Source organism: Lolium perenne, chromosome 5 (assembly GCF_019359855.2).
Source record: "Lolium perenne isolate Kyuss_39 chromosome 5, Kyuss_2.0, whole genome shotgun sequence".
NCBI classification, from domain to species: Eukaryota; Viridiplantae; Streptophyta; class Magnoliopsida; order Poales; family Poaceae; genus Lolium; species Lolium perenne.
In genome coordinates, this window is record NC_067248.2 from 187105155 (window position 1) to 187127344 (window position 22190).

The window sequence follows — 22190 nt, forward strand, 5'->3', positions numbered from 1 at the left end:
GCGCGCGAAACGTTCCCGCGCGTCTGGTGGCCCCAACTTGTCGGCGAGAGACACCGATCGTCGTCCTCATCGCATCGTCTTCCGCGCGCTGTAAAAGCCTGCCGCCGGTCAGCATTCGCCGGACGCGTAGCTTCCACGCGACGAGTTAATGCCGTCGCCTCGGTTTCATGCGCGCCTACCGCTATTTATCGCCGAACTACCCCGGCTGCCCCGCATTCACCTCCTCGCTCGTCTTCCCCCAAATCATCCCCGAACTCGAAGGAACCAGCAATGGCGAACGACGGTGCGGCCAACAACGGCCGCCGCCGCTCTCTCCACCAATGGGAGGGCGACTCGCACGCGGCGGGCTACCTGCGCCGCCGGCCGTCCGCGCGCCGGGAGGCTGGAGGCTGAGCGCAGGCGGCGTGCCGATCCCGCCGCCGCCAACGGGTGGCGGCGCACTCGAAGCGGCGATCGAGGAGGTGCGCGTCACTCTCAGTGACGAGCAGCGCGCGGATCCGCGCTTCTTCCCCGACAACCACGAAGCGTGGATCGCGTTCTTCCGGCGAAGGTACGAACGCAAACTCGCCGCTTACGACGGCCCTCCTCCTCCTCCGGCAAGGAACAACGCCGTCGGCCGCCGCCGATGGTGGAGCGCGCCCAACCGCACCCTCGAGAATGTGCTCGCGCACATCGAGGACGGGAACTCCCCGTCTCCGGGGATGCCGCCGCCGGTGGCGGCTACCGTGTCGCGCCGGCACGGTAGTTCCTGGATACCGAGGAGGATGGCGCCGTCCTCTTCGTCGTCGGGCTCGAGATCGGCGTCTAGGTCCGGCGGGTCGACGCCGGCCACCGTCAAGAAGGAGTGGCCGTCTCCAGCTACCGTGAAGAAGGAGCCGACGTCTCCACCGCCGACCAGAGGGCGCAGCAGCGGCGCGCTCGTCATCCGCGACCAGCCCTCCTCGCCGCAACGCGGGCGGAAGAGGAAGACGGCGAAGAATGAGGCCGCCGCGGCCGCCGCCAACCAGCTCGCCGAGGAGGAGGCGAAGCGCGCGGAGGACGCCGCGGTGGCGGAGGCGATCGCCAGGTCGGCGAAGGACACGGTGCCCGCCGACAACGCCTCCCCATCGACGCCTTGGCCGGAGTGGTCCAGCGCGGCCCCAGGGAGCGCCAGAGGCGGAGCAGGCGGCGGATGTTGGATCGGCCGCCGCGCGACAACTCGCCGCCGCGCCGCCGCACGCGTCGTCCTCGCGGAACGCCGCGCCCGGGGAGGTGATCAAGCTCGAGGAGAGCAGCGACGACGACGACATCTACCGGCCGTCGCCTCCACGCACCGGCGACGCCGGCCAGTGGCACGAGCCGGCAGTACGAGGCGCCGCCGCCCAGACGACGCCGGCTCCAGCGACGACGACGACGGCGGCGACTACACGACCTTCTACCGCCATTTCGGCATGTAGGAGGCCGCTTTTAGTTTTAGTATTAGTTTGCCAATCGCCGAATTCAAATATATGTACGAATTCGGCCTATTTATGTACGAACTCGCCTCTATATGTTAAATATCATTAAATTTCGCTTATGTTTGAACGAATTCGCCTATTTTGTCTGAATTCATCGTATTACGTTGCATCCATCCTGGGCTCGCGGCTGGGAAAATGGGCCTCCCCACGCCAAATCTTCCTCCAATCCGGACGAAAATTTCGCCGGATTTGGGCGTGGGGAGCCCAAACGAGTGAGGATGCTCTCATGCGTTCAAGGCAATCCTTCCGCTACTCTCTGCTTTTCAACTGCTATTTACATCAGTTTTGCAATCAACATGACAGCACATATAATGCTTCAGTTTAAACTCTCATAAATCATAATCACTGTCAAGGCAGACAAGACCAAGCTAGACCAAGCTCTATTCTCCAGAAATTATCAATCACTCAAATAATACAAACAGAAAGAGAAATGTCAATAATCCTCTCACACAGAAAGACAATGAACAGCTGGAAAGAACAGAGTTTCATTTGTATAGAAATAAATCATGGAGTTCCAAAGTGGCTAAGCAGGTCTCTTCCTTGTGGAAAGTTTGTTGGACAAGACGCAAGGATTAACTACAGTTTTCTTCCTATTGTTTTGGATTTGTCCTTCAAATTGGGTCATGAGACAATCTGCATTTAGAACAAGATGACTATATTAGCAATCTCATGGTAGGTACTAGCAGAACAGAAATTCCATAATCTATAGTGAACTACATTAGCAATCTCAAGGTTAGCACTAGCAAGACCAAGAACTTACTTTTGTATCGATAGTTCTCGCAACCTTTACTGCTCTTGACTCTCAAGCAGTTACTATATAAATTATTTCGTTTATTCTTTTCTTGTGATATATATGATGTTATAGTTGCCTGAGATGGCAACGAAACCATCTTATGGTAGCAAAACAATATATTTCTTGATAGCTCATAACTATTAGGACATTATGTTCTAACTTTCTGTTGTCACAAGCAAAATAGTAATGTTAGCTGTGAGAAGACATTGTCAATGCATTCAAATTTTTAGTCTCCCAGCATGCGCATGTGTGTGATAATGAAAGCACGAGTGGTTTTTTACCTCAGACCTGAAGAGTTTTGTCGCCTTAATCAGGTGTTTGCCTCCTATTCCTATAAATACTTTCCTTTTGGCAATTCACTGAATTTGCTTTCCTGCTATGAGTGTCATTCACAGTTTTTCTTTGTACCTTGATCACCCTACAAAATGGAACTCGTTGCACAGCAGGCATATGACGTGGACACATGGATAATGTACTCGAACTAGATAATCAATGTTCTGATTGGTTTCTTACATTTTCATTTATTAAATCTGGTTTTAGCATCTGACTGGATGGTTATTAGAGTGTTCTTTCTTACTCGGCAGCTTAATTTTATGCTTCCCTAGATTTGATTCCTGTTGCATTTATAGTGTTTCCTCTAGATTGGTTATTCTTTTTTGGAGTATGGATTAATCCCCATTATCACTTAGCTAGCAGTAACATGTACAAGGGCTCTTAAGACCAAACGAAAGTGGCTCTCCTCTCCCTCTCCCCTTCCCCCTCCTCCCTCCCTACCTCTTGCTGGTGCTCTGAAACCATGGTGATTCGATCTGATCGGCCATGGACAGACTCCTTCATTGGGACTTCTCGCCCAGCCTAGCAGTCGCGGCCCAAGTGCGCCATCGTTTTGGATCCTCTGTCCACCTCTCCCCCTCGTCGCCTGCAAAGGAAGTTTTCTTGGTGGTCGCTTTCTCCTCGGCATCTTTAAAGCTCTCAGAAGAATATGTGGGTCTGCCCCTACCATGTTGTATTGGAGGTGATAGTCTTGGTTTCAAAGTTTTCAAATTAAGTGATCTCCGTTTCAGATTTTCTCTTGCCTCAAGCAAGGTTGGTCACTTCATATATGGTCTCAAAGATAGGGTTTGGCTGGATTATGCCAATGTATGAGTAAAATGGCAATCTAGCATAGATATAAATTGAAATCGTCACTAGATTTCTCCAGCCATGTATTTATATATATAGGTATATCTAATATTTAGCAATGTGGTACCATTTCTGTGAGTAGATCTGTAAGTGGTAACGGAAGCCAACGGCGCCGCCAGCCCAAGCACATTTACGTAGCTAAATAGACACCCGTTAAATATTTTTTTTTGTAGCGGCCTCTGACAGATCCCCCGCTACCGCCGCCAAGCCAGCCCGCTGCTCCTGCCCCCCTCCATGGCGACGGAGTCGGGCGCTGCCCAATCCCCCGCCCCTCAACTCTTCTTCTCCCAAGGAATAGCTCAACCGCTGCCGCCCATCCCTCTGCTCCTCCCCTGAACTCGTCTTCTCCGGCCGCCTCTATCCCGTCTGTTGAGCAGCCGGTGTCCGGTGAGATCCGTGGGGGACAGCATGAGCTCGTCCATGTCCGTGAGGAGGAGAAGGGCGACAGTCCGGTTCGGCAGAAGAAGAGCCGGTAGATCAAGCAAGTAGTGATTTATGCCTCATTCAGCTCTGTTTTTTTTTGTTTCTCATCTAATGATTTATGCTCATATCATTCTGTTCAATTACCCTGCGAAGATCAATCTATGAATTCTGTAGGAATCACTAGTTGCTGACCCTTGTCTAAGATGTGAACTAGTTGGCTATAATTCCAAGAGATCATGAACTACCTGACAACGAGTGCTTCCTAATGTTTTGCTGCTGTCTCCTTAACATCTGGATGCAGACTACTTACGTTGTTGGTTAACACTAGATCGTCTCTTGTAAAAAAAAAAAAAAAAAGAACAGGTCCTACTATCCACTATCAGGCAAATAATTTTATACCTAATTGTTTACCATCACGTGTTCCTTTTCCATTTGGTTTCCCTTGTTTACACACATCATCCCAAGATTGATTAAGATATCACGTATACAGCATCATCGAATGTCCTGTGACCCATCGACTCTACAAAGACTCCACAACAATCAGCCCACCAGAATGTTCATTAAGCACAACTGTCATTGTTTTTGAGTACCAACTGTGAACTACGACAGTCCAGGAAAAATAAAGCATGATATGCTGATATGCATGTAGTTCCGTTCTCAGATAATTGTTGGGATTTTCGCATACATAGATGTATGGTTTCATTATGACCTATTTGATAAATCTTTCTTTTTTATTATGTGTTTATATGCATCCTCTCTGTGATGGATTGTGTAGGCGCCCATATCCAAATCTTGTGTACCTATATGATCTGAAAGATATAGGTTTCTTTTGAAAACTAGGTTTCTTTTGTACATAGATTGTAGTGCTTGTCGAATATCTAGTGTTGACCATGGTGCTTCAGTCATTTGAGTACAAACCTGTTATCTGTGATGAGTTATGGGTTAGCTTGGTCCTTGTACTGTTATACTATCTAGTCGCTGATGATACAGTTGATGTCGGCCGCTGCAAATCGTCTTGTTGATCAATGATTGAACAAGAGATAACCGGTATACTGACATGAAGTTGCATTTTATTTGTTGCTGTATTGGACTCTGATACAGAGACAGGAACTGCCAATCCTCTTTTATAAAATTAGTCTGTTTCATTCTGTGTTTTTACTGTGATGAATAGTGTAGGAGCCCATTTCCGAATGTTGTGCACCTATATGATCGCAAAGATATAGGTTTCTTTTGGTAGGTCTGGGGCATGTTCTTGGTTAACACATTCAAAATCTGTTGACACATCTTTTTGGTTGAAATTTTGCCCTTATGAATCTATCCATTATGTGTTTTGTGGTTACATTAATTTGACCCTCAGTGTCTTTAAATGCATTCTTAACTGACTTATGTGGGGGAACTGCAGGAGCCCGGTGAGCCCTGTTGGGAGCCGCAGGGGTCCAGAGATGTCCGTGGGGGCAAAAGGTCACTATCTCGTGCAAGTGAAAGCTCAAGAGCAGTAAAGGTTGCGAGACCTATCGATACAAAAGTAAGTACTTGATCTTGCTGGTACTAACCTTGAGATTGCTAATGTAGTTCACTATAGATTATGGAATTTCTGTTCTGCTAGTACCTACCATGAGATTGCTAATATAGTCATCTTGTTCTAAATGCAGATTGTCTCTAAGTTCCACACTACAGCTTAATTTTTCTTGGTCAGGTTACTAAATATTACAACCAATGTATTGAACAACGCATATCATTCACGGTTTCTAAATTTCTATAGAAACCGTCAAAACTATTCAAATCCATACATTCAAAACTCATGAAAGATGTCTCAGTTAAATGTCATCCAGAGAAAACTACTCAATCGTAGATTTTCTATATTTCAAATTATACAATCCAGCCTGCCATATTTTGAGAATATATAGCGCTGTTCTCAAAGATAATAATTGTAGGAATTTATACAAACCTTTGAGCTGCAGCAGCACATCGTATATATTCAAGTCGGAGGCATCATAATCTCAGGTGAGACGTCATCTAGCAGGTCTTGACCGGGATTCCGCATAGTAGTGCTTTCACCCATGTTGTAAACATACAATGCCTTGTCACCAAGCCTCGAGAAATAAATGCAGTTTCCCTTTAGACCAAGTTTTTGTGCACTTAGTGATGCCCCGAAATAAGTAGGATTGACAAAGAAAACTCTATCACCAAGCGAATTCACTTCCAGCCAAACCCTTTCTGCCATATCCAGCCTATGAACACGAATAGCCGTAACTTCGTTACTCGAATCTTTGCAAAAATCAACCCTGAACAACTCCCCGCAAGATTCTACAAAGAATCTATCAACATAGCGGTACATAAGACCTGATTTATCACCAACTGCAAATTTGGTGAAAGTAGGAACCGGCATGAATTTCAATACCACAAGATGACCACTAAAATATGTAAAGAATTCGCCCCCAATGGCTGTCAGAATCTGCATTCCTCCAATGACAGCACCACGTCTATCGGAAAGCAAACCTGATTCATAGGTGTGCTTAAACCAACGATTGCCTTCAGGACGGCAATACCACAACACCGTGTCTCTGCAATTTACCACTAGCACAATGCAGTTGGGATCACTGGGCTTATGCGATAGTAAACATCTGGTTGTGTTTTCTATTAGGAACTCCTCCTCGTCCGCAGGCAGATTAATTTTCTGGCGTGTGAATGGATTCCAAAGAGAGGTCGCACCTGAGTCACGGTGTAAAATGAGAAACCATCCTTGTGGCGTTATCCAGTAAAAGTGGCCTTCCAAATCATCTAGTCTTCTGCTTTGCAAATTTCTTTTGGTTATGCTGTAAAAGATTGCATCGTTTGGCTCGCCAATGTCATCGTCATCCCCATCATAATCACTTTTGTCAGCACCATAGCTCTCTTGGCTTCCACTGCCATCTAGTTCATCCTCCTCAGGCTCATTGTAGTGGCAAAGAAACAGCAATAATGGGGCAGTTTTGCTATCCAGCAGATTTGTGTCTTGGATTTGGCTCATTGCTATTTTCAAGTCTGCTTCCTGCATGAAACTTAGGATCAGGCAAATGATGATAAAGGATAAAGGCAGAGATCAAATTCATATGTCAGCGACAGCCTAAGGATTTGACACTTTCTGAAAACAACTATTGACAGACTGTACAGGTTTAGAACAAAAGGAGCAGCTTCATTTTACTTAACTCAAAATCATAGATACAGAAAATGGGACCAGCGCTCAAACATGAATATGCAAGTGTAAACCAAAAAGGGTGAATCACACTTTAAGTACTTCCTTACATTCAGACCTCCAACATATAATGTTATTAATATACAACAGTGCAGGTCCTCGGGGATTCAACAATATATCACAGAAACGGTACCACATTGTTATCAATATACAACAGTGCAAGTCCTCTGCAATGGAGTATTTAGACATGCCTATATCTAAATATATTGCTGGAGAAATCTAGTGCTGATCTCAATTTATATCTATGCTAGATTGCCATTTTACTGATCCATTGGTGTAGAACAAATCTAATCCTCACATATAACTTACTGGTATTTTCAAACAAAATAAATTTAGCATGAGTAGTGTAATAATTTGTACAGATCAAGCAACCATTGCAGTTCAATCCATTGATGGAGCTCTGGCCATTGATATAACAAAATTGATAGTGCTGAATTAGACTCGTGCTCACCTGCCGATCAACAGTCTTCTTAACCTCCTCTTGCTCCTCGACTCCGTTGTGGCAGCTCTCCTTGGACGCTGCATCCACCGGCGGTGCCGAAGGATGGGACCTCTCAAGCAGGAGCACAGCCTGCCTGATCCCGCCAAGCCTCACGTCGTCGGGCGTCTCGTCCATCACCGCGAAGAGCCCCCTACTCTCGCCACTGATCGTGAACCCCACCGCCTCGAGGAGCTCCAGCCCGCCCTCCTTGATCCTAGGGTTCCCGAGCCTAACCTTCCTGTACTTGTCGTTCCCGGGCTCCTTGAGCAGGTTCCCGAGCAGCTTCTTCGCCTCTTCGACGGCGGCCGCGGGCGGGTTGCCTGCGAGGTACGCGGCCGCGGCCGCGCGCGCGCGCGCGCGGGCGGCGGCAGCCGCCGCAAGGCAGCCGTCGAGGTGCTCGTTGACCGCGTGCTCGGAGGAGAAGGCGCCGCCACTTGCATCTTGGCGGTGACAGGAGGAAACGAGCGGAGTGAAATCGGAGGGGCCTGCTGGGCGCGGGGGCTGCTGCTTGGGGGGCGGTCTGGGATTGGGGTTAGGGTTGGAGGAGGCGGAAGGGGAAGGGGAAGGGGAAGGGGAGGAGTCCTTCAAGGATGGGGCAGAGGAGGAGGTGACCTCCTTCATGAGATCTTTCATTTTGTCCTTCGCCATGGCGCTGGCGGCGGCCGGCGGCGAGGTGCAGTCGACGGCGGAGGAGGACGGGGGAGGATTGGAGTCTGTGTCACGCCTTAGGCATGCGCAACGACACCTAGGGAGCCAAAGGAGAAATAAAGGGTGTGTGTTAAGTTAAAGAGTAGGTCCAGGCTGTCAGTGTGTAGGCGTGCGTTGTGTGCCTGGCTGCAGGTTATATATATAAGAGCATCTCCAGCCGCGCCCCCAAAAGCTATCTGGGGCGCGCCGGACAGAAAAACGCTTCCCCTAAACCCGTTTTTTGTCCGGCGCGCCCCGATACGGTGTCCGGCGCCCCGAGGCCATCCCCGTCCCCTGGGACGCACTGGGCACGCCGGACACAACGAAAAGCGAGGCGAAGCGACGCGGGCTCCCACATGTTGGCGAGTATTTGCATAAACCGTTGATTCGCGCCTTTTTTTCTCATCGCTCCTTCTTTCCCGCGCCTCCCACCCCTCCGCCGCCGCTGGATTTGCCGGCCGTTTGGACGTCTGATCTCTTCTGAGAGTCGGCACCGTCGCCGCGGCTGGCGCTCCCGCCGGTCGTTCCACCGCCGCCGCTTCGCCATCGCGTCCCAGAACATGCATTTTGTCCTTCGTCATGGCGGCGGCCGGTGGCGAGGTGCAGTCGACGGCGGAGGAGGACGGTGGAGGATTGGAGTCTGTGTCACGCCTTAGGCATGCGCAACGACACCTAGGGAGGCGAAGGAGAAATAAAGGTGGCGCAGGGGGTAGTGTGTTAAGTTAAAGAGTAGGTCCAGGCTGTCAGTGTGTAGGCGTGCGTTGTGTGCCTGGCTGCAGGTTATAACTACTATATTATAGGGCAACACACATCTTTTTTGTAAGAATTTTGGGGAGGGCTGGGAATTTACTGTGTGCTGACACGTTAGCATTTAATCTGTTGGTGTGCAGTTATTTTGGTGCCTCTTAAGATTTTTGGAGGAGAACAGATTCATCTTGTGCTGACACGCTTGTAGTTTGGGTGATCTCTATATTAATGCATCGGCCTGGGTTGCTTTGGTGTTTGGGCCGTGTGCCTTTAGCTGCAAAGGCGTTCAAATTATTGTGCTGGTCTGGCCTAGCGTGTCGACCCAATTTTCACGTGTTTTTGGATAGGCCAAAGCGGTGCTACATACTGTACTAGATACCACGCGTCCACAGCCAATCAGTTCCACCGCACCAAACAACAAAAGCAGACGAACTGACCAACCTAGCCTCTCTCTCTCATCTTTCTTCATACACATCCCACCGCTCCGTTCGTTCCTAGCCCAATCCTCCACCAACCGAAACCCGGATTCAGTCGATGCGAGAAGCGAGCGGAGGTAGTGCACGACATTCCTCCGCGGCGAGGTTAAATGGAGGAGCATGGTTATTGAGGCGGACGGTTGGGCCAAGCTCGCAGACTCCGGCTGTGCGAGGCCCGTTGATTCGGCGGGCTCGGGGCACGCCGCCGTTCATGGCGTTCAAGGAGGCGCGCGGGCAGGACCAGGACGACCCCATCGAGTTTTGATTTCACGGCCCGCCATCCGGCGAGAAGGTTCCTCGCGTCCGCGGCGGGGGCGCCCCTCCGCCGGCTTCTATCCCTCCTCTTGACCCAATGGGTCCAGGCCAGGTTGAAGTTGTCTCTCGCTCTCTCTCTCGTGTTAAATCTTGGAAAAGAAAGTTCTAGGATATGCGTTGTGTATTAGTGTTCTCCACATGCTTGGTGATTTGCTCCACCATGCTCATGTATTGATGCTCACCACTGTGTCGGTCGTCTCCACTTTCGGCCGTTCTCAGGCACTCCCACCACCCCAACTGATCTAGCTCCCATGGACCCTGGCTATGCGAGGACCTTGGATTTGACGGAAAGAAAAATCATCTGGAGAAACACATCATAACCGAGTTAATCCTCACATACCAAGTGGTCCAGCGATGTATTCCCCCACTGCGTTCAGCCAGACGACCGCCGCTGCGCCTACAACAGTTATTGCATCTCTGCCATGCGCTAGACAGGCCGCTGGTGGTGGTTGCCAGAATGAGTTAGGGCAGGGGCATGAGACTCCTTAACCCGGCAACTTGGCTATACCGTTTGGTGTTCATCACTCTGTCCAGGATGCTATCGCCACCATGGATTCATGCACAGGTGCAGAGCGGCCTTGCAGCGGTGGGAAACGCCCCTCCTTTGTATCACCACCTAAGAAGGTGAGCTGATTAAATTGATTTCCTCCATAGGATGAAGATACCCTATTTTGCATTGTTTACTTGTTTGTGGTTTGTGCATACTGCTCTTCAGCTCTAAATTGTTGTTTGATAGAGCTCTGAAATTGTTTAGGCGTAGAATTTTGGGCGCTTTTTTCTGTTGGTTGAGTTCTTGAAATGAATGGGGATGCCAGTTTAGAGTTGCAGCCCTTCATGTTTTCTGTCAGTGGGAGCACCTGGGATTATATAAGCGAACATATGATGTTTGCATTTTCGTTCAGCTATGTAATCACCAGTTGATATGATTAATTGGTACTACGACAACCAATGAAAATTAAGGAAGTTTGAGATATGAAATATGGGTGTTGAATTTGAGAATAATCTTACTGGTCCATTCCTGTGCCACTACCTTTGTTCAGTTATGTGGTCATGAAATTATTATGAGCTGCCATTTAAGAAAAAAGATATATTGTCGCCACTTAATAGTTTCTATTGAAGAATTCTAAAAACTTCTTTCTGGTCAACGCAGTGAACGGAATGATGTGCTTTCACTCTCACATTTTCTATTTAAATTTGTGCCAATTAACCCTTTAAATTATTGTTGTTTCAATAGTTTGGAGGAATAAGAGTTCTCTAGGCATCTCACCCATTGGTAAAATTATTAATCCATGACTGCACTTACTCGGTGAACTTGCAGGGCCATAGTTTGGAGGAATAAGAGTTCTCTAGACATCTCACCCATTGGTAAAATTATTAATCCATGACTGCACTTACTCGGTAAACTTGCAGGGCCATAGTTTGGAGGAATAAGAGTTCTCTAGACATCTCACCCATTGGTAAAATTATTAATCCATGACTGCAGTTGCTTGGTAAACTTGCAGAGCCAAAGTTTCGACTCTTCAAACCGTACTTGTTTATCCCTCACTGGAAAATTTCATGGCTTAATATATATGCTTTTAGTAGCTGTTCTCCTTCTCCCTCACTCAATTTTTAGTTTGTTTTTTCCATTAACCTCCCATAGCTACTATTTCTTAAATGCTGCCATTCTATAAATATGGCACTACATTCATGTATCTATGACAGATAAAGATTCTAAATTTATAGTGCTCTGCATTACAGGAAATCCAAATATAGCATAAACTACTATTAACTAGCTACAAAATCATTAGAACATACTTAGTTTTTTGTGTTGGACTGTTGGTATCAGTGAGCACGCTAATTCTCTTCGTTTGGTCTTATTGTCTTACCTGCATCACCATCTATTGCTTTCTAGATGTAGAGTGGAGCTTCTGTAATGCTTATTTTAAACATGCATTTCATTGTGTTGTCGCTCTGTAACAGTTCAGGTATTAAGCATTGCTAATATTTTTTTATTTATTCATTAACATGGTTCAGACTCCAGATATGGAAGAGTGATGCCGGTCTGCTATGATTCTGACTCTTTTGATTGGCTGGTTCCATTATAATTGGGTCCATAGGTTTCTTTACTTTTGGAGGCATACCGATACATGTAGAATGATGCTGGTTGTCTATGGATTTGATTATTCTCATTGGCTGGTTTTATCTGACTGGATCCATATGCACCGACATACGAAGTGCAGCTACGGTCCTCGGAGTGGTAAGGAGTACTAGATTTAGAGTTTTATTTGTTATTAGGAATTTGTTCTTATAATAAAGAAATGGAGTTGGATGTGTCTCCAAAGTGTGTATCCATTAGTGATTTATGCAAACATGATTATATACTTGCTTCGGACTGCAGTTATGGTGAAAAGTTTAGAGAGGCCTTCTACTGAACACTAGAGCATTTTTATTTTAAATCAGGTCATTCTTTACCTTGAATGGAAGTCTTCTTATTTAGTTTCGTGATATAACATACTATCTTTTGCCATATGCAGTCATTCTGATTATAATTTCCCCCTCTAAAGCATACAAATATGTATCTTTTCATTATGCAACCATTTGTTGTGTGTGTTCCATAATACAAAATTCAATCAATATGTGCTGTGATGATTCAATAAGAAAGTGAGCTGAATTTGCGTTTTAAGGTATTCCCCCATTATTGTGTTCTTACTACTGTTTCCTTTAATCAAGTGCTTGCAAAGGAATTGATACTTTTCTCCGACTCCTACTTTCTAGGTACCTACAACGAATCTTGCGAGTAAATACTAAACGCATCATATTCTTTTTATATTATTTTAGAACCATATATTTCTTTGGGAAATTAATATGGAAATGAAAAGTAAGTTGGACTTATTTAGCTGTGTTCGACCATGCTGAAACTCTTCTACTTTCTAGGTTTTCTGTGGGTTACCTCTTAGGTAGAAACTGCCGATGTAAGACACTAGATCATTCGGATAGGTATTGTAGATATAGATTTAATTTTGTAATAACATAATTAATCTTCTATTTGCGCACTAAGAGTTTGATTTGTCCAGGAAGATTAAAAATGGACATGGGCAATCTCTCAAGTATTTTAGTATGATAGAAAATATAGGGAGTAAGTAATGTGTTCTCAAATGAATCATCTTCCTGCTCAAGTCCACGTGCCAGGAATATATATAGCTTGGAGTTTTGTAGCTAATGACAAGAGGATGACACATAGTCTCAGTACTGAAATACACCATTCACTTACATGGGCTACACTGGAAAATATTTTGAAATGGGTTAGCAGTTATTATGCGCAACCTAGGCATGGTTAGAATCTCTTCATCATTTGATTTTCTATTTAAAATGTTGATATGTGATTTGATTCAAAAGGAACCTTCTGGTTTATATTGTTTCACTATCTACCTTAGTTTTTGTCTGAAAGAGCTTCGTTTCTGAGTTTCAGTCAAGTTGATCAGTACTCGGCTTGAGAGATGAGCTACGTCAAATTCGTTCGCACCTCCCTGTACCAAGCGAGCTGATGAGAAGGGTGCCAACAGACGCGAGCGAAAATCCTTATTCTTTGTTCTCTACTCCTTATTATACACATAGCATTTATGATTTATAAGGTTTGTCAATGTTTAGAGTTGCTTTGTCCTCACTTGCTTATTCATCTCTGCACTGAAATTACCAAGCAGAAATTGTATTATCACTTTTCTAGAGACGGAGGCCACCAAAATTGTTAAGAAGGTTCCTCTTTTTGTCAAACAGTTCAACTAGAGGAAACTTGGGAAAATAGTTAGTGTCTCACAACTGCTAGGTTGTTGTGTGCTGACAGTCCTGAATCACTTAATGTAATACGTTTTACTGAATATGTGTAGTACCTCGCAGGTGCTAGGCTATTGTACTGAATATTTGTAGCACCTGACAAGTGCTGGGCTGTTGTCTATTGAAAGTTCTGAATCTCTTGATGCAATATGGTTTACTGACTATTTGTTACTACAAACAAATCGGCAAAGCGCAAGTAAGTTGTAATACTAGCATACCTCCCATTTGAAAAGCATGATTTTTGGTACTACTAGAATTCATACAATCTTTTTAAGCCCATGAATGTAACAATCACCAATATCTTTGAGAAAAATGAATCAATGCACTACTTAAACTTTGTTTAATGATTTTTGGCCAAAAGTGGTTGACACAGTTTACTTTACTCAAAATACCCTTCCAAGTTAGATATGCCATATGTTCTCCTAGGCCCTTCATCCACACAATTGACTTTGGATGTTGACAAGCAAATTTTTTTTTGATATTCCCATGTTGCTGCTGCAACAACATTTGCCAATGGGTGGACGAGAGAAGTGAAGAAGAAAACACATGAGAAAAACCGAAGCATTTCCCCTCCATTAACAACTGCTTTTGTGGGCACGATGGTGCAAAGAACTATTCATGGTCCAAGAGTCTGATACTAATTTGCTGATGAAGCAGTAGGCACCACGAAGGTCTTCATTGAGAGATTAACACGGGAAAGATTGCTTCCCAGTTTTATGTTGAGGTAGGCGTGCAAAAACTGAGGGAGAATTGAGGGAGAAGTGGGGCATGGGTGGGCAGAGCGGAAGTGGCCAACTTTTATGTATGAGATGAGATGTGGGTGGCACTCTCATTTAATAGCAAAGATACACTATGTTCATTGATAAACCTGAGTACTTGCATGGCACAACTAGAAGGAATGAATACGACGGTGCCCCATATATATCTACAAATCATATAGTTTTTCCTGTTCATAGTTATGTTTTATCCAAGCGATACCGTTGCCGTTGAGAAGTACTCCGCTTCAGCAAATTTTCTTGCTGAATTGAGACTTATTTTGTATCTCCTTTAGAACTATGTCAGACACGTGCATGTATCTTCAGAAACATGCACATAAGCGTATATGTGTCAAACTACTACAAACCAGGGCCTTCCTACCTTACTTTGGTCAAACCAACTATTCGCCTCGCTACATACACTGCTACCAATTTACTTCAGGAAATGGACAGGTATAGAGTTGGCTGCTCACAGATCAAGGTACTTCCAACACACTTGATAGATTTAACTCAGGTTTCAGTGGAGAGTGAATGCAAGTGCCCCTTGCTCCAAGACTTCGTTTTAGCATATGTCATCTTTGATATTTAATGATTGTGTAGTCATTGCCTTATGTGTATATTTCTTGTTCAAGTTAATTATGTTCTCATGTGTATGTTTAACTTGCACGGTGTAATATATGTATGTTTTTCTTATTGTACTATTTTCTTCTGCTCAGTGTCAGGTTTGGCTCATGGTATCGTGCAATCTTTTGTAACAATAAAATGATCAGTTCTGTTCTTTAGGTTTTCTATCCAGGCTCCAAGAAGGACAATAGTGCATGAACAATAGTGTGTTCACTTCTAGATGTTTTCGTTCTTTGCTTAATCTCTGTTTTTCTATCACACTCATGTTATTGTTGTACTTTAACATTGAAGCATCCTTTGTTCTTCAACTCTTGGCTACCTCGATGGCGCGGCGTGCCGCCGCGCCTTTGTTTGCTAGTATATATAAGAGCATCTCCAGTCGCGTCCCCCAAAGCTATCTGGGGCGCGCCGGACAGAAAAACACTTCCAGTCGCGTCCCCCAAACCCGTTTTTTTGTCCGGCGCGCCCCGATACAGTGTCCGGCGCCCCGAGGCCGTCCCGTCCCCTGGGACGCACTGGGCACGCCGGACACAACGAAAAGCGAGGCGAAGCGACGCAGGCTCCCACATGTTGGCGAGTATTTGCATAAACTGTTGATTCACGCCTTTTTTTCTCGTCGCTCCTTCCTTCCCGCACCTCCCACCCCTCCTCCGCCGCTGGATTTGCCGGCCGTTTGGACGTCTGATCTCTTCTGAGAGTCGGCACCGTCGCCGCGGCTGGCGCTCTCGCCGGTCGTTCCGCCGCCGCCGCTTCGCCATCGCGTCCCAGAACATGCATTTTGTCCTTCGTCATGGCGGCGGCCGGTGGCGAGGTGCAGTCGACGGCGGAGGAGGACGGGGGAGGATTGGAGTCTGTGTCACGCCTTAGGCATGCGCAACGACACCTAGGGAGCCAAAGGAGAAATAAAGGTGGCGCAGGGGTGTCTGTGTTAAGTTAAAGAGTGCGAGTGCATACCACACCTTCCTCGGAACCCCGACGGTCCGGGCCAAAAAATCAGCCCTCTGGATCTTGAACGCCACGCTTCCGGCCGTGCCACAATACGTCAAGTGGTTGGGAATATGGAGACTCCTCACAGGATGTTTTTAGATTATTCTAGAGAGGGAGTCTCCCACCGTCAAGAAACGGTGAAGAGACGTCCAAACTCGAAAACGCAAAAGAAGATGCATGCGGATTCCGTTTTCGATGAACTTGGGGTTGTTGTGAAGCTAGCAACAAGCTCAAGAACCTCACATAGAGAAACACCAAGAAGAATAGGGATATGCAAAGTATGCAAAGGGTTGTGCTCCCTAAGGATGACTACGAGGAGAGAAGGCAATGACGCATTCATCAGCCAGGGATGGACGGCCTTCGCCGTCGCCCATCAGCTCAAGGTAGGCCAGTTCGTCACCTTCAGGAAGGTGTCCTCCTTGGAGTATAGTGTGGTCATCTTTGACCACACCTGCACTAAGGTGGTGAGCAGGTGCTCGTACCATGGCGATGGCACCAGGTCCGTCGTCTCCGAGCATCATGTCTGAAGCTAACCTGCTACCATGTCGTGTCTAGTTGCTGGTCGTGTCTAGTGTGTTGAACTATGATCCTGTCTGCCGTGTCCAGAACTATGATCGTGTCTGCAAAATGTTGTGTCGTGAACTTGTGTCGTCTATGATCACTGATAAGTTCTCTGTCGTCTATGATTGTGTTCTTACTTGTGTTGTTGATCGCTGGTAACCTCACGGGATGAGGTTACCAAAACCGGATTATGGGTTGCAACCAAACAGCAGGGGCGCCGTTCTGGGCTGCTACAAGGCCTGAAAACCGATCTACCAAACGTCCACAGCTCAAATCTCCACGGGGCTGCAAAATCTCCGTGCAGGCCACCAAACAAGGTCGCTTTTATGGCCCATGGCCCGTCTTGGACGCGCACGGGCTCCTTCCCGCTGCGCCAGTGATGCAGAAAATCGGCCCAGGCAACCAAACGCGTCCTATGTGTACGTGAGGCTGGACAGAGCATAGCCAGCGTGTTAATCTGGTAAATGTTTGTATTCTTAATACTACGAAGTACATCTTAGTGCCACCGGCAGGGACAAGTACCGGAACAGGGGCACCTACAAGAGACCCGCCACAACAAGCGACTTACAGTCATGTATTCAGAAGAAGAATGAAACGTCTCGAGCTTTTCTTACTCGGTGGTTAGCAACAAGAAACGAGTGCGAGAATGTGGACAACCTGTAAGGGTATTTTACCCTTATCCATTATTTTGGTAACAATGACACCGTGATAGAGTATTTGGCCTAATACATGTTTGTAAGGATAATCTCAGGTATTAGCCAAAGAGGCACAAATGGTGTATCAAAGGAACAATAAGGCTAAAGGAGACCCCCCACTTCGACAACAATCAAAAAGGGGTCTTGACATCCGCCGATCGAGGCCCGGCCAGACCGGCCTCGCGCCGCGATCCGCTCTGCCGCCCGGCCGATCGGCCAAGCTGGCCGGCGCCCGGCGCCAACCGGCCCATGCGCTGATGCCATCCGGAGAGCTACTGGAAGACATAGGAGCTGCCCCGGTCAAGGCCCGGTTAGCGGTCCGGTTTGGACCGGACGTATCCGGTCAGCCGCCCGGTCGGACCGGGTACAAGACCGGGCGCCCCGGCGCCAACTGGGTCCTGCGCTGACGCCTTCCGGGAGGACTACTGCGCGTCACTGGATCAGTTCGGTCTCTGTCCGGTCTGCCGCCCGGTTTGGACCAGCCGGTCCGGTCCCTAGCCCGGTCGGACCAGGCCCTGCGGCGGACTGTCCGGTCTCTGGTCCAGTTGACTGGGAATCTTGAGGAGAAAGCTGAGGTGGCAAGTCACAACGGCCATATTTCAAGTGACACTATATATACCCCTTCTTCTACCTCTGAAGGGGTAGGCACTACACTACAAGCTGTTCTTGAGCTCTCTCTCACATACTCCATTGCTAGAAACACCAAAAGCCTCAGATCTCCCTCCTCCTCCACCCAAACTCAAATCCCTCCGGGGAAACGATAGAGGAGGACCCGATCTACTGTTCTACCAAGCCAAATCTCATTTCCCCTTGTATTCATCAAGAAGCTTGCTCTCTAGGGTTCCTTGGAAACCCTAGGTGGGCAAGAGTGGTCCGGAAGCATCCGGGCTGTGGATTTGCTCCTGACAAGATTGTGAAGGTTTGGAGGCTACCTCAAAGTCACCACAAGGGAGTGAGCTATTCCTTCGTGGGATAGGCTCCGGAGAATAGGGTGAGCCTTCGTGGCGCGGGGAATCCTTCGTGGGACCTCCACTCCTCCAAACGTGACGTACCTTCTTGCAAAGGAAGGGAACACGGGAATACACCCTCGTATCCGCGTGCTATCGGTTATCTCTAACCGAACTCTTTACTTGTGATTTAACTGCATGTGAGAGCCTTCGTGCTCGAGTTAGTTGTATCCTCATATAGGTTGTTTCACCTAGTTTGCATTAGGCTCACCTTTATATTCCGCAAAGCCTAATATTGCAAAGAAAGAATTAAAATCTGTAGAAACCTATTCACCCCCCCCTCTAGGTTTACCATCTCTAAACTTTCACAACCGCACAACAATGCTAGCTTTCATTGGTGGCTTGCAAAGAGGGGGGCTGCTCCGACATGAGCTAACTTGCCTTATCAATGAGAATAAAATGACGTTGGATGACATGATCAACATCGCTAGTACTCACACCGCCGCTGATGACGTCGCAGGTGGAGAACTCTCGGCCATAGCCATACCCCTGCATCAGCAAAAGAAAAACTGTGATGGCAGCAGCAACAACAAGCGGAAGAATCCCTCTGACGACCAAAAGAGTTGCGGATCCGAATGGGTATCCATGACGTTCCAACGTGGAGGTCAAGGAGGTGGAAGAGGTCGCGGTCGTGGTGGCGGAGCCGACAGGGGCCAGCAGCGCGCTGACGAGGTCACTGTCGCTGGGTTCCGCGCTCCCCAAACCTACGAAGAATACAGAGACATGCCATGCCTGGCCCATATTGATCCGGCTACTGGCAAATCCTCTCACACCAATCGCAACTGCAAGTGGGCCAACGACCTCAAGACTGACCCGGAAGCAGGATACAAGCGCGATCGGAAGCACCACCCACGCGGCAAAGGAGGCAAAGATAAGAACAAGGAGAAGGACGAGGACAGTTCCGAGGCGATGGACGAGGATGAAGCTTCACCGGATCCCAAAGAGGGTTCCACAGCTAACAAGTCCAATCCTTTCGTCAAAAAGAGTGCGGGTGCATACCACACCTTCCTCGGAACCTCGACGGTCCGGGCCAAAAAATCAGCCCTCCGGATCTTGAACGCCACGCTTCCGGCCGTGCCACAATACGTCAAGTGGTTGGGAATATAGAGACTACTCACATGATATTTTAGATTATTCTAGAGAGGGAGTCTCCCACCGTCAAGAAACCGTGAAGACGTCCAAACTCGAAAACGCAAAAGAAGGTGCATGCGGATTCTGTTTTCAATGAACTTGGCACTACAAGGGAAAGGCCTACCGCCGGCGCACCAAATAGGCCTATTGCCGGCGCACCAAAGCCCGCCGGTGCGAACGGGCCGGTGATAACTGGCCACTGCCGGCGCACCAGGCAGTGCACCGGCGATAGGTCAGCTACTGCCGGCGCACCATCCAAGCTTCGTCGGCAAAGGCCAAGTTCCACCGGCGCACGTACCGCTGCGCCGGCAGTAGGGCTTCCAGCACTGGCGCATGCCACGTGCGCCGGCAGTAGGGCATTTAGGTGCGCCGGCAATACTATTTGAAAATTCATTTTTACAGCTTTTTTCCAGCATATTACAATACATATTTGACAGCAGTATATATTTACAACGCAGTTCATATTTATACAGCAGCACATGCAATATGAGAAGCACATAGAGTGCCAAGTCTCATTTCGGTATCAATACACAAATACGCAAGTCTCGTTCCGGAATGTTGATTCATACAACACATGTGCATATGCAACACCGAACGACGAAGTTTCACAAAGTTAGAAGTCTCGGTACATAGTCGTCACAAGTGTCGGCATACACCTCACAATGTAGCTACTAACCTAAACTACAATCACATAGAACATGACCAACATCGTCACGATGACCATCATCACGAAGGCCATGGTCTTCATCCGGTTCCTCCTCATGTCCCTCATCTCTCCCGCTAGATAACGGGTGTATCTTCCTTCCGCCTCCACCCTAGTGGGGTATCCCTTGTAGCTGTTTCCGTTGAAGCGGTGCACCTGTCTCCGACAGTCCTCCCAGTCGTCGTAGACTCCAGGAACCCTCCCCTTGTACACGACATATGTCGTCGGCATCTCCATGCACAAGACAAATAAAACTTTAGTACCAATGCAATTAACAAGTGCCAACTCAAATAAGAGACAAGTAGTATGAACTAAATAGCATGTGCCTCATACTTTGTCGGTCGAAACAAATATTAACATTCAGGGATGGGGTAAGTGAAGCCAAGTAGGATGCACAACAGATTGATATTTGTGCCATCACACTAGGTTCACTCACCCCACCCCACAGTGTACAAGTGACCAAACATTCTAATCATCGGCCAACGCAATTAAGAAGTGCCAACTCAAATAAAAGACAATTAGTACGAAGTAAATAGCACGTGCCTCATACTTTGTCGGTCCAAACAAATATTAACATCCAGAGATAGAGTCAGTGAGGCTAGGTAGGATGCACAATAGATTGATATTTGTGGCCATCACACCAAGCCTCATTGGCTCCACCCCCGAGTGTACGAGTGACCGAACATTCTAATCATCGGCGAAATCCAAATACGAGGCAAGTAAGGGTCGAGTAAATGCAAATAATGATTAAGGTACACACGCCATAATCTTGAAATATATAGCAATGTAAATGAAACTATAGACACAGGTTCACATGCACATCCATACAAACTAAATAAAGGCGACAAGTCGATTCTATCGGAATATATAGCAATTATTACAGTACGGAAGTTCAGGGACATATCGTTCAAGCTTTAGCAATAGAGTTCCCGTCGTAGGATCAGGTTGTACGCCTAGGGGGGAATGGACGGCAGCCCTCATACGAGTTGAACGACCTCTCATCACGCGACATCTCCAAGTGGAGTTCTATCTCGTCATTAGGTGGTAGACCGTAGCCGTAGAAGAACTCGCCAGACCTATTGTTGACATCCTGCAGGATTATCGTGCAAATGAACTGCTGGATGCGACCCCAGTTCTTTCTCAGCTCTCTATCAGGGACATCCGCCATGTTTGCAAACCTGTTTCTGAGAGACTCTGGAAGCAACATGTCATATGCGTACTTTATGTACTCCTGCATCTGAAGGATGGCGTACCACGCGTCCATCCCATTGTCTTCCTTCGACTGCCTGAGGCAGGCGAAGTTGGTTGTGTGGGTTAAGACCAAGCCTCCTCGGGATTTCCTCTCTACTTTGAGGGGGCCTGCCTTGTTGGCGAAGCCGGTGAAAGCATCATTGAGAAGGGCCCTGATGTGGGTGTAGTCTTTCTTGTGGTCCCTACCCGAGTCGAGATAGACTGCATGCGAGTGTTGCGGGTGCACGACGATGAGGGTGCAAAACTTGTCTCTGCGGAAAACACACGGATTAACCTTTGGAAATGCAAATGGAGATATAGGATAGAATGGTGATGGGGACTAGTGAGTGATTACTTACTCGGGGAAGTAAGGGATGAGAATGGCGCCCTTCTTAATGTTCGCCAGCATGAAATCCTCGACCTGCCGGGTGGCAATCGCCCGATCCCCAGCGTTGCAGATGATGCTCTCCCGCATATAGAAGGGGTCAATTATCGCGATGGTCGGCGTCCCCTCCTTAACGATCTGGGAAGACAAGCTAAGAGCAACTAGGCGAACCACACTAAAGTGGAGCATTTGCATGCGAAAGATGTTGAAGATGTCATTGAACCGGAGGAAGCACTGTTGGGGGGATGACCCCCGGTATGTCAAAGGCATGCCAAACCGGATGGTTTGAGCCATCAAGATACCGGTTTAAAGTTCATTCCGGACAACAAAGATAAGCCTTTAGGCTAAGTAAATCTTACCGGTATCCCAAAGAGGGGCGTACCGGTATGAGCTAAGAAGACACCGGACTGCCGGTAAGAAGTGCACTGTAGCACGTCGGCAGGACTGGTCAAAGATTCTCTCAG

The 22190-nt window shown here is 47.5% G+C and overlaps 1 protein-coding gene and 1 long non-coding RNA gene across 2 annotated transcripts; one reads left to right on the plus strand and one right to left on the minus strand.

Annotated features, from left to right (window-relative positions):
- Window positions 1-1965: 1965 nt before the first annotated feature.
- LOC127301247 (uncharacterized) lies at window positions 1966-8450 on the minus strand. Its single transcript, XM_051331467.2, has 3 exons — window positions 7581-8450; window positions 5843-6925; window positions 1966-2129 (listed from the first exon to the last, which is right to left on the minus strand). Exons 1-2 carry the CDS (start codon window positions 8256-8258, stop codon window positions 5873-5875), a joined length of 1731 nt encoding a protein of 576 aa, XP_051187427.1. The 5' UTR covers window positions 8259-8450; the 3' UTR covers window positions 1966-2129; window positions 5843-5872.
- A 1043-nt stretch (window positions 8451-9493) lies between these two features.
- On the plus strand, window positions 9494-13830 carry LOC127301249 (uncharacterized). Its single transcript, XR_011745341.1, has 2 exons — window positions 9494-12074; window positions 13287-13830. It is a non-coding gene; the product is annotated as an uncharacterized lncRNA (long non-coding RNA).
- Window positions 13831-22190: the final 8360 nt, after the last annotated feature.